The following is a 13,374-nucleotide window of genomic DNA, read 5'->3' as shown; positions in this document are numbered from 1 at the left end:
CTGAAGCATTCTTACCTTCCAATCCTTTCTACGTCAAGAACACAAAGAAAACAAGAGAGAAAAGCTAGAGTGGCTTTCACATGAATGGAGTCATTTCAGGGATGCAAGTGTCTTGGTGAATACAGATTTCCGTGGCAGTAGGGAGACACTTATGTAATCACAGGTGTAGTGTTTCTTTCCAACCACACCCCCTCTTTGGATAACAATTGAATAATTGTGATGGAACTCTTGCCGTACAAGGACTAGTGTGCAATTGCACAATCCCATGGGCACGCGAGTCATCTGTAAGGTGATCATACATCTACCAGGACAGGCACAGCATAGAAATCAGAAGCAAAATTATTTAGTTGGTTTGGCTCCTTATCAAGAGAGAAGCTGGAGTCCAGCGTAGGTATTCACCCCAACCTGATCACACCCTGAAATGTGCTGAGTCCCTACCTCTGTCTTCCTGCTAATTCTTATCAGACCTACGGTGATTTTTAAGACTTTTCCCCACTGCCCTCAATCTCAGAAATGACTTACCTGTGACTTATGAAGGCGTTGTTCAACTTCTTCATTAATGATAATGTCCTTCATATATCCCTTCTTTATAAAGTCAAGGTTTGTACGTATGTGCTTTTTTTTTTTTTTTTTCCAACGTTTATTTATTTTTGGGACAGAGAGAGACAGAGCATGAACGGGGGAGGGGCAGAGAGAGAGGGAGACACAGAATCGGAAACAGGCTCCAGGCTCTGAGCCATCAGCCCAGAGCCCGACGCGGGGCTCGAACTCACGGACCGCGAGATTGTGACCTGGCTGAAGTCGGACGCTTAACCGACTGCGCCACCCAGGCGCCCCCGTATGTGCTTTTTAATACAGAAGAGAAATAATTTCCCTAGGCTGTATGCTTCCTGGTGTTACTTGTAATGTGTGTTGATTTGCAAAACACAGTGTACCATTGATGCTAATTCGAAGTCTGTTACAACTGAATACGTTACACAATTCCACCTGCATTTCTGAATCATTCTGTACGTTTTTAGTAACAGGACATTGGAACTGCTGGAACCACAGCAGTTGTTGGGACCACTTAGGGAGAGATGACGTTTTTACTAACAGCCTGATTCCAAAAATACTCCCTTGAGTACAAGCATGATAAATGTTTGGAAAGCTTTTATTTCCCCCTCATCATTCAAGGAAAAAAATGTTGAAGTAAATATCTACGTTCACATATTGTTCGGGATTTTAAGGAAACAAAGAGAGTTATTCAGTGTTAACTGAGTGAAAACCTTCTTTCGAGGTTGGGGGAGCCTAAACATCAATATCACAGATGTCTGAGTGGACCTAGGCTGTTTAATTAGCAGTTAAAGCAAAGAGAAAAACATGTTTGTCTTCTACTCTTCTCTGCCTTCCCCAAACTTGCATCTATACATTGTACTTTATAAACCTGTAAGTCAAATGGAGTTCAAATTCCAGATGTGGCACTTAGTTGTGTGACCTTGAGCAAATAATTTAACCTCTCTGAGACTCTATTTGTTTATAAGGATTGTATTGGTGATCGTGGGTGGCCAGTGACAGAAACCAGCTATCATACTGGAAATTGGATAAGGATATAAAGGATGTAAGGGAATGAAATTCAGGTCTAGAGAATCAAACTTGATCAAGGTAGCAACAAGGGCAGATCTGGGGATTTAAGCACCAGAGCAGACGAACTTTCTCTCCTGTGTGACTCAGCTCCAGCTTCAATGGTCCAGGAGAGAGAATTTGGTCATATTGGGGTCAGGTGACCCAATGGATAGGGGAGGACACTGTGATTGGCATTCCCATCCACATCACCTACAGCAGGGGAACATGATACTCGAAAAGTATTATCAAGTTTCTTTTGGCAGAATTGATACCTGGATGACCTAAACCCAAACTATGTCACCCGTAGCTATTAGGAGAATTTTTTATAAAGTATGTGAAGTACTTAGATTGCTAGTTTGATTTAAAAAAAAAGGATTTAGGGGCGCCTGGGTGGCGCAGTCGGTTAAGCGTCCGACTTCAGCCAGGTCACCATCTCACGGTCCGTGAGTTCGAGCCCCGCGTCAGGCTCTGGGCTGATGGCTCAGAGCCTGGAGCCTGTTTCCGATTCTGTGTCTCCCTCTCTCTCTGCCCCTCCCCCGTTCATGCTCTGTCTCTCTCTGTCCCAAAAATAAAATAAATAAACGTTGAAAAAAAAAATAAAAAATAAATAAAATAAAATAAAATAAAAAAAGGATTTCAATAAATGACAGAACTTACTGAGAAGTTGCCTGCTTTGAAACTTACCTTGCCAATAATAATCTCCTCCCAAACTAAATTGTAAGCTTTGTGAAGGCAAAGGCTCAGGTATTTAAATTTTTATTTCATTTCAGTTCTCCAGACACACTAGTTGGTACAAGATGTCTTAGAATTTCCCCCCATCACCCTGTGACAGAAGATCTTCACATAATCTCATGTTCTTAAGGGGTGCTCAGGTGACCGCACAGGTCAGAGGGTTAATTGGCTATGAATGATTCCTGGTGCCCTTGTTCTGTCTGCACTCCTGCCCTCCACTACTCTGGAGAGCATGTGGGGATGCAGGGGATGAGATTGCCTTTATGCCTAGGGTAGCCCTGAATCAGCCTTCTTTTATAAAAGAACAAATCAGGGGCGCCTGGGTGGCTCAGTCGGTTGAACATCCGACTTCGGCTCAGGTCATGATCTCACGGTTAGTGAGTTCGAGCCCCGCGTCAGGCTCTGTGCTGACTGCTCGGAGCCTGGAGCCTACTTCAGATTCTGTGTCTCCCTCTCTCTTCCTCGCTCATGCTCTGTCTCTCAAAAATGAATAAACGTTAAAAAAAAAAATTAAAAAAAAATAAAAGAACAAATCAGTCACAAACTTTGGTATTTTAAAAATGTGTGTGGGTGTGACTAAATGCTAAATTAAAGGTGATCCCTGGTGATACACACATGTGCATGCGTGCATGAGCACACGCACGGACATACACACGCATCCCCAAAACAAAATGACCTTCTTCTAAACTTAAGTGCAGTTCAAGTCACCAAGGACGGAGGTTGATAACAGGACCAGTATAAAATTGTTTTGGTGCCCCTTGCCCCAGGCCCTTCCCCTTTCGGATTATAGGTTCCCCCGCCCCATCCTGGGGTTTAGCCAGTCCGATAACATGGGCTTTGACCGTTGTGTTGCCAGTGGTCCTTGCCCAGCGGGCCCTGATGGCTGCCCTTTTTCTACCCCTAAACTCCTAGGCATAGGTCCTGAGCAGAGGCCACTGAATGCTCATCCCCCCAATCACACAGCCCCCACCATTCAAGTTCTGTAGCCTCCAAGAGCCCCTGCAATCAGGAGGTCCAAAAGACTTCATCTTCGAACTGATCCTGCAGCCGCCCTCTCCAGTCCACAGAGATCTCTGCACTGCTGATATCAGCCCCCTTTCCCTCCAGTTCTTCTTTTGAATAACAGCGTTATTGAGATAGAATTTGCCTTCTTTGTCAAGTGTATATCTCGCTTACTTTTGGTATATTCACAGAGTTATGCAACTATTTCCACAATCAATTTTAGAATATTTTCACCACACCTAAAAGAAACCCCATGCTTTTTAAAAAATAAAATATTTATTTCTTGTCCACATTACATGAGGACTGCAAGTTGGTTACAGTTTGGGCTAGAAATCCCGTACTTATTAGCAGCCACTGCCATACCTGCCCCAGCCCCAAGCGACCACTAATCTACTTTCTGTCTCTGTGGGTTTGTCTATTCTGGACTTAGAATATAAATGGACTTACACAAGATGTGGTCTGCTGTGACTGACTTCTTTCACTTAGCATAATGATTCCGAGGTTCGTCCATGTCGTAGCATGTAACTGTGGTTCCATCTGATTGCTGAATAATATTCCATTATACGGATATACCAAATTTTATTTCTCTTTTCATTAGTTGGTGGACGTTTGGCATCTTTCAGTTCCTGAAGCACTAAGTCCCCCTGTCTTCAGCTCTTTCCCTCTGGCCCCAGATCAGGGATTGCGGACTCAAATGTCTGTCTGTTAGCTGGAAGAAAAAGAGGAAGCGGTGAGGACACATGGCAGATGTGCCCATCTAGAGAACGTATGCCCATCTAGTATGGGTAGCCCCTACTTAACCATTGCCAAGTGGCCATTCTGACCTAGTGCTTTTAGACTGTAGGTTGCTCCAAAGAGGCTGGATTCTGGATTTTTATGTGGAAATGTCCTATGTTTTAGTAGGAAACAAACAATCCTCATGGGAGAGAGATGGAATACAATTCTGCTTGAGACTAAATGCTAAATTAAAGGTGATCCCTGGTGATACAGAGACACATCTCACCTTGAGGAGCCCATGAAGAGTTAGCTGGAGTGTGGGCTCACCTGGAAACTACTGCCTTCTCATTTGGCAACACAAAACAGCTATTCATCCTTTTGGAGGCAAGAAGGACCCAGGTCTAAAATCAGTACTCTGGATCGGGAGGGAGTGGAATTTCTCTCATTCTTTGGCTCATCAGTAGGCTGGGGCAGGAAAAACAAAGCACCACTAATGTCAACATTAAATTAGTGCTCGGTTGCCCTGCAAATTACTTGTGGTCTACTTCAGGATGGATTATAACCTGCTGGCATGACTTCGATTATGATTATGACTTCAACCATGGTTGAGAACTGCTGATCCTGCACGAGATATGCCCTGAATCCATAAGGACAGATTTATGGAACTGGGAAGGAAAAAATAGTAATGGTGTGGTCTCCTCATTTACAAAGATGCCATGGTAATATATGTTGGGGTGTGGAAAATACTGAAGTTCATGACAACAGCAAGTGTTTATTGAGGAAATAACCACTCTGCTTGCCACAGTCCATTTTCCATTTTGTTTTGCATGTGACTACAAAGGAAGTGGGTATTTAAAAAAATTTTGTCTTTAAGTTTACTTATTTATTTTGAGAGAGACAGAGACAGTGTGAGTGGGGGAGGGGCAGAGAGAGAGGAGGAGAGAGAGAGAATCCCCAGCAGGCTCTGTGCCATTAGAGCAGAGCCGGACATGGGGCTCAAACCCACGAGCTATGAGATCCTGACCTGAGCTGAAACCATGAGTCGGACGCTTAACCCACTCAGTCACCCAGGTGCCCCAGAAGTGGGTATTTTTAAAGGGAAAGAAGTGAATAGAAACCAGCAGTCTAGTGCCTGACATTGGCAAAGAGGTTTTAACTTCATTACCTAATTTGAGCCTGTGGGGATAAGCGTTTTTACCTAACCCTGTTTTATAAATTGAGACATGATAGAGGAGAAATGACATGATTAAGGCCATCAAACAAAGGAGCCAAAGACTTACATCCTTATCATTAGATTCCAAATCCCCTATCTTTTCCATAAATATATAGCTGCCCTTCTAATACTTTCCAATTTTGGTTTAAGTAACAGGTATAGATATTTTTACACCTAATAATATAGTGTTTTAAGGGCGCCTGTGTGGCTCAGTTGGTTGAGCATCCGACTCTTGATTTTGGCTCAGGTCATGATCCCAGGGTTGTGGGATCAAGCCCCATGTCAGGCCCCACGCTGAGCATGGAGCCTGCTTAGGATTCTCTGTCTCTGTCTCTGTCTCTGTCTCTGTCTCTGTCTCTCTCTCCTGCCCCTCTTCCCCACTCATGCTTTCTCTGTCTAAAATAAAACATAATAATAAAAATAAAAATAGTGTTTTATTGTATATTTTTTTTACATATTTTATTTTATTGATATATTTTAGATATAAAATATTTACTATAATTTGTATTATATTAATAGTGTTTGAGTTTATATTGTTATTACCCACTCAGAAAGGAAATGGGGATTTTCAAAATGTTTTAATATTTTTTATTCTTTGAATTATCAACATTAAATTAACTATATAATAAATAATGGGGATCAGGTGTACATCTCATTTACCCAGGCATCATAAAGAAATTTGATGATAATAACAGATATGGGAGACATTAATCAGTCTCAGCCAGTCTCCTTTGCTTTCCCTGTCCTCACCTTCTCTCCCTTCTTTCCTCCTTTTTATTTTCTTATTTTCCCAGTCAGTGAGGTGATAATTTATAAGAAGCAAGAAGTCCTTCAGACTCAAGAAAAATTGTGCTTTTTTGCTTAATGCATGTATACATTCAATTCATTCAACAGTGAATATTTATAAAGTTACTACATTGGTTTCCTATTGCTGCTGTAACAAATTAACACAAACTTGGCAGCATAAAACAAAGAAATGTTATTGCCTTAGTTCTGGAGGCAGCAGTCTACAGGTGTCACAGGTCTGCATTCCTTCTGGGGCTTCAAAGGGGAGAAGCCACTGCCTTGCCTTTTTCAGCTAATAGAGGCCACTTGCATTCCTTGGCTCCTGGCCCCTTCCTCTTTTCTCTCCAACTTCTTGCTTCTCTTGTGCCTTTGACTTTCATGTCTCCCTCTCATAAAGAACCTTGTGGTTACCTTGGGCCCACCTGAATAACTCAGGATGTTAAAATCAGCTGATTAGCAACCCGTTCTATCTGTAGCCCTAACTCCCCATTGCCGTGTAAACTATGCACAGGTTCTAGGGATGAGGACATAGACCTCTTTGAGGACTGGGGATATTGTATCTACTGTATACCGGGTACCATATGGACTTATATTCTGTTGGACTCAGTTTTGCTAATTAGATGTACTTATCACTGACAGCTGGAGATCTGTATGTCCATTTTTCTGTTGGAGTGCTCATATGTCCAATGTCTGCCTCTTCAGACACACAACAGATATACCATAATGCCCAGCATCTGATGTCACCACTAACCTCAAGAGAAGTACCTCCATTTGAGGCTGTGCCTGTGGATCACTATCAAGCTCACTACGACATATCCAGAGAGGCCTCTCATTACTGAATGATGCTTTTTATTAGAATTCTCTCTCCTATCACAGGTTAACTAATACTGAGTGTAAAAGTTGATCTTTGTTGGTCTCATCCACTTTCACAAGGATGGGAAACAGGGTAATGTGTGGAATTTAGCATCTCAGTGGGGCACCTTGGCAAGTGAAAGGAGGCATTATTAATATTCATGCAGGGGGCACCTAGGTGGCTCAGTCAGTTGAGCATACAACTTTGGCTCAGGTCATGATCTCATAGTTTGTGAGTTCAGCGCAGAGCCTGCTTTAGATCCTCTGTCCCCTCTCTTTCTGCCCCTCCCCGGCTTGCACTCTCTCTCTCTCAAAAATAAATAAAACATTAAAAAAACATAATCATGCAGGAACAGTTGGTGTAAAAGAGGACTGTCTTGGGAATAGTGGGCCAGAGGGTCTCCCTAAATATTGAGCCCAAATGAATAGCAGCCATAAACACTGACTGTAAAAGTATATTGCATACTCTGTTGGTTCAGAGCACTGCGATACAAGCTTGATGTCCTTTGCTTCGTTTAATTCTTACAACAATCTTATAAGGTAGGCATTATTATTATTATTATGAATCCCTAGTTTAGAGTTGAGGGAAACAAAGCTCAGAAATTTAAATACCTAGCTTAAGCTAGTAAATTGCTAAGTTAGGATTTAAACCTCATTTTGTAAAACACTAAGCCAAATGCTTTTTTCTATTATCCTGCCTTCCAGAAAAAGTATAGATTCTTGGAAATTGTTGTTGCCAGCTGGGTAAGGTTGGGTATTTTAAGAGAGGTTAGATATTAGAGATACACAGTGCCTTTATTAGAGGTCTATGAAAAACCAGGAGCTATAATAGATACTTTTTCTTTGTCTTTCCTTTAGGTCTGTCAGTTTGTTGTCTCTGTAAATGGGCTCAATGTGCTGCACGTAGACTACCGGACGGTGAGCAATCTGATTCTGACGGGTCCTCGGACGATCGTCATGGAAGTCATGGAAGAGTTAGAATGCTGAGCAGGTGGACATCCTGGCCCTTAAGTGGCCTGAGGATGATCAAAGCCAGGACAACACAAAGCAATGCAATGACAAGACTTCCATACAAATGGATGGTTTTGGACACACAAATTTTTTCTCCATACATACACATCTTGATTTGAGTTTCGTACACTGTTTGAATGTGGAAGAACCGGGTAGATCATCTTTAAAACAAAACAAAACAAAACAATTTATGTCAGTATAGAAAAATATTGAGAAATGGAATTTTCTTACATAGTAGAATTGCCTTACTTGATTTCCATGTGTTGGTCTCACCTGTTGTTTTTTTAATCTTAGTTTGCAGAAAGTTGTTGAAATGCTTCTCTGGCCAAAATAGCAATGTGCTAAAATCCCCTCTTAGGAATCAATAGAGTAGTTATTACAGATTTTAAATGGTTCTCTTACCAAAATGATTATGGAACTGTTTATTAAAGGATCTGAATCTCACCAACCTTCAAATAATGCAGCATCCAAAGGAATATTACCTGTTAACTAGCATTTTGAAGAAGGTTCTAAAGCATTCAAGTGCTTAAAAGCCATTGAAAAAATGGCTTTTTCTTAATTCCTGCCTTTAGTATCAACTTGTAACATATGATCTCAATTATGGCATTAGTTAGAAAACAAAAACCACGTGATAATATGGGTGAGAGAAATAGGGAGATAATACTTACAATTTTGTGCTCTGACTTCTTTCTGACCCTAAATAATTTTGTTCTATCAATCAGCTACAGAAGCCTTCTAGAGTTAATCCAGAATATGTTGAATGTCAAAACAGAGGAATTTGTATATATACGTATCAAGCCTCTGGCAAGATTTCACTTTGAAGTTGTCCCTTTTTAAGTGAAGTGTTCTAGGACTTGGCCCATATGTGATAAAACTTGAAATTAAATTGCTTCATTGGCCTGAATTTTTACTAGCTTTCTAGCATGACATATTCTAGGGACATAACATGTCTTGCTTATTTGGTGGGATTATTTTTCACCCAAACATTGTCTTGCATTGTAATTTTTCAACTCACTGTATATACGCACATTTCTTCTTTTGTTTTAGAAAAGAATGCATTTGGGAATTTGGTGTGTAGAGGAAATTCCTCAAAGTGCCAAATTAGGTAGTCAGGGAATGCAAAATTCCATTCTGAACAACCAGGTTTCTTTCTTATCATGTATTCACAAAATAAAGTACGAATGCTGTACCTCGGCCATTCTTTTTGTGATAGGTTATCATAACGTATTGGTACTGGTAGGATGGACATGCCATGCTAAAGATGTTACATATATATGTTTCCGGTAATCCAACTTTTCTGATCTGTAGCGTTAGTCAGAGAGCAGGATTTTGAAGTAACATAAAAGGTCTAACAATAGTCCCGTCGATCTACGTTTGGGAACTAGTATCGTCTGTGTGTGTGTATGTGTGTTTATACTGTATGCCAGGCTTTGTGCTACGGCACTTAACATATGTGATCTCTTTGAATCTTCATCAAACCCTGCAAGATAGGTATTATCACCCTCATTTTTCAAGTGTGGAAACTAAGTCTGAGCAAACTTAAAAATAGTCTCTATGTTCACACAGCTGCAAGAACTCGTAAGATTCAAACGTGGGCTTATTCAATGCTAACGCCCGTGTTACCCGTCCCTCCCCGAGCATCTCCCCATTTAGGGACCTAATGTTGTGGGCTTCTTTTGTATCCAGTGCTGTGCTAAAACTATACGTCACTTATTCCTCCTGACCTGTGAGGTCAATATCGTCATTTTCTCCATTTTACATCTGAGGAAAGGACTCATAGACAGCTTAGTCATGTACCTAAGGCCACACAGCTAATAAATGGGAGACCTTATGGTTCAGCTTTAAAAGTTTTTAGAACATCTTTAAAAGATGAGTCTTAAACGCTTTCTGTGACCAGGGGTTCGTTAAGCGACAAAAGAGGAAGAATGGCTTCTTCTTGCCAGCCGTCTGTTCTTTGTACTCATGTCCCAGTGTGCATCATCTCAGGCCCTGGCATACACCATCCCTTCCCTTTAACCAGTCTAAGCACCAGAGAAGCATCTGCCTGTCTGTCTTCCACACAGCCTCCTTCCTGCAGGTAGACTTTCTTTGATTCGGAGAGTGTTATTGATATCTTTGGTCAAATGAATACTGAGGGAAGGAGAGAAGGAAAGAAAGGGAGGAACTATTTCTCCCTTTGGCTCTCATAGCCTTCAGTTTAAAGGCCAAATGACGGATAATTCAACCGAAGGCCAAGAGAGCTTTACCCTAGCTGTTCTTCAGCCCATTTTTGACATCCTTATAATGTGATTAAAGTGAATGATCCCATTCCTGTAGGGGCACTAGTTAGATTCCTCCAGCCTTTGCACAATTTCTCCTCTCCGAAATATTATTTCACCTTCTTTGCCTGGGAAAATCTGTCTAATTAACCCCCCTTAGATATTATCTTCTCTGAGAAACCTTTGCCCACTCTGTAGTTCTGGGATTGACTCCCCTTCTCTAAATTCCCATGGACCCTTATGCATCAACACCCTCTAATTACAGCATTGGTATTTGCTTTGAGGTGGTCCATCATGTGTCTGTCTCCCTAACTGCACTCTGAGTATCTGCAGAATGTTCCCTTCACCTAGCCCAGTTTGTGACACAGTAGTGTATCAGCTATCCACGCTGCCCAACAAACCACCTGCAAACATGGCTTATAACATTCTATGTGCTCATGATCCTGTGGATTGGCAGTTTGGGCAGAGCTCTGCTGGGATGGCCAGCCATTACTCAGTGTGGTGCTGGTTGGGTTCCCACAAACGTTTGTGGTCTGGGATGGCCCAGCTCATGTGTCTTGCAGCTGGCTGAGGTGCCTCCATTCTACCCCGTGTGGCCTTTCCCCACAGCTGCCCAGCCTTCCACATTAGGCCTCATGAGTTCAAAGAAGGTGAAAATGAAAACTGTGGGACCTTTTGTGGACTCGCCTGGAAAGTCACAGTGTTACTTCTGTAGCATGTTGTTGGTCAAAGCACGTTCGCAAAACTAGCTCCGAGTCAAGAGGTGGGAAATAGATCTACCTTTAATGGGAGGAGCTGCAGAGAATTTGTGGCTACTTTTAATCCACCAAGAGTAGGCACTCCCCATTCATGGAATAAAGGACCTAAGAAGTTACCTAGTTATTGAAAGGCGAGACGCAAATAACTGACCAAACACTGGGTAGAAGTTTGATAGGAAGTTGTAAGGAAAGCCCAGTGCCTAATGAAAACTTCAAAGTTGGAAAATCCTAAAATGATAGTGCCTCACGGAGCCACGGACAGCAGTTTAATCTTCTGCTGATGGGGAAACTGCAGTATGGAATGATCAGGGGCCATGCCCAACTCATGAGGCTTGTTGAGGCTGGAGCCTGGGCTAGACATCAGTCTTCTGCCCTCCCATGACATGTCCTTTACAAGATAGCTTTCTGTGGTGGATGCAAGTATGGCGAAGCTAGGCCTTTGGCTCTGGGGTATTCATAAAATGCAAGGGGCACCATGTACCCATGAAGGTGAAGGGCATACATTTTAACTGACTCAGGCCTTGGGTTGTTAAATCGTATCATTAAAAAAAGTATTTTGTGTGATATTTTAACAGATGAATTGCTTTAAAATTTAGGAACTTCATTCCTGAATATAACACCAAGAATTATTCTAAATTAACAGTAAACAATATTTCTAAGAGCTTTTATTTCCTGTGTGTGTGTGTGTGTGTGTGTGTGTGTGTGTTTATCAGTGTGTGTGGTTTCACTCACTGAGAATCCCTGAAATGGCTTTCTTTGTTCCCAGAGAAAACACTTTGATTTTTCAGGTGTTTGTGTAATGTGTTCATGTTTCTGTGATGGAGGTGGAAATCTTTTTTGTTTCCTCGTTAGCATAATATGTGGTATCAGTGCAAATTTCAAAGCCATGTTTGTTATTTCTGCTGTAGAGAGAAAAATGCAGTTGCCTTTTGGGTTGGTCCTATTGTGTGGTGTTTTATTATTAATCTCTGATAAATAATTGCATAAACTGATAGGGGGACTAGTTGAGTAATGATGGGTGACAGGAAGAAGATATCCACGTTTGAGTAGATGAGATGCAGTCAGCTTCATATCATCTTATAAAAGGTGAATGCACTGGGGTGGTGGCAATTAGCAACTAAAAATCATTGCTTTCAGTTCAAAGTGGAGTCTCACATTTCCAAATACTCTTTTCAAATATTTGTGACAATAACCTACTTTCAAGACCCATTTTAAACTGACATTAACTGTTCTCTCCTGTTGAGTATTAATCCTGTTTCATTTTTGATCAGCATAACTCTGGAATGTTTCAGTTTTGCCAACTGGTTAGAGTCCATTGATACCATTGTTTTAGCCATTTATGGTAGGATTTCAGGTGTCATACACTTTTCCTCAGTTCAACACCAAAAGGACAAATCTACAGCGTACCAAAATGAAATTCATCATCAAAGTTACCTATGATATTGTTAAATGCATTAATATATGTACTTAATATATATGTTTATTTTTAAATTAGGTTGAATTTATGTTTTCCTTTCTTAAGAATTATAGCAGAATACTTAAAATTGAAATATGAAAATAGACTGTATAGAGTGAAATAAATGTTAAATTTTTAAAACAATGACTTTACGTTTATAGCATTTCCTGTCTTTTAGCACAAATTAGCCACTTTTTATCCTAAGAAAGGGTTGCATTATAAAGTTGCTCTACTAGTATCCTGTCAGAGAAAACACGTGGGACTCATATCTACTTCTCTAATGTAGCCAAAAGTGCCATTTGTAACACTACTTAATGATGGATGTTTTCTGAAGCTCTTTTGCCTGAAAAAAGTGCATTAAAAAGCTTTTTCCGTACTGTATTCGATTTGGAATCATTTTCTGCCTGGTATTTCATCCTGGTATTGCTGAGTATTATGGAATAGTCTATATGGAAAAATGTTATATAGTTATTTAGTACTCTGGGAGAATGTTAGTTCTTTTTCTATTTTCAACTAATTAGGAAATGGGTTACATAATTCAGTATGTGTAAGGGCAGGGTAAAATATGAGGGTAAGTGATTATTTGGATTGCACTCAATATTAACCAAAAGAACTTTACATTTTTCTCTCGTGTATTCCTTCCTTCCTTCCTTCCTTCCTTCCTTCCTTCCTTTAAGGAATCTTGCTGAAACTATGTTTTATTAAATACTGAATATAGGCCCTGGGTATACAAAACTGAGTAGGTATGACCTTGTATCCAGCTCATCCTTTGAGTCACTTTTAGGCCTGCCTCCTAAAAGTGTTCTCTCCATGGAGGGGTGGGGGATATGAAATCATGGTGTTAAAGCAGATGGTTTCATGTGCGAGAAACCACCATCTGACCCAAGAACCAGAACACTGACAATAACTTACATTTTACTGTATCTTCCTTCACAACCATGTCCCCCACTTGCCCTTACTTAAGGTAACCACAGTGGTGAGTGTTGA

General features: G+C 40.9%; 1 protein-coding gene across 1 annotated transcript in view; it reads left to right on the top strand.

Moving 5' to 3' along the window:
* DEPTOR (DEP domain containing MTOR interacting protein) overlaps positions 1–12,768 on the top strand; it is a 137,586-nt gene extending 124,818 nt beyond the window's left edge. The window contains exon 9 of the mRNA XM_045453811.1: positions 7,763–12,768. Within this exon, the coding sequence (XP_045309767.1) occupies positions 7,763–7,891 (129 nt within the window). The 3' untranslated portion in view covers positions 7,892–12,768. The remainder of the gene's footprint in view (positions 1–7,762) is intronic.
* The last annotated feature ends 606 nt before the right edge of the window (positions 12,769–13,374 follow it).

This window comes from Leopardus geoffroyi, chromosome C3 (assembly GCF_018350155.1).
Source record: "Leopardus geoffroyi isolate Oge1 chromosome C3, O.geoffroyi_Oge1_pat1.0, whole genome shotgun sequence".
In the NCBI taxonomy this organism is placed as follows: domain Eukaryota; kingdom Metazoa; phylum Chordata; class Mammalia; order Carnivora; family Felidae; genus Leopardus; species Leopardus geoffroyi.
This window is presented reverse-complemented; position numbering and strand designations above follow the sequence as displayed.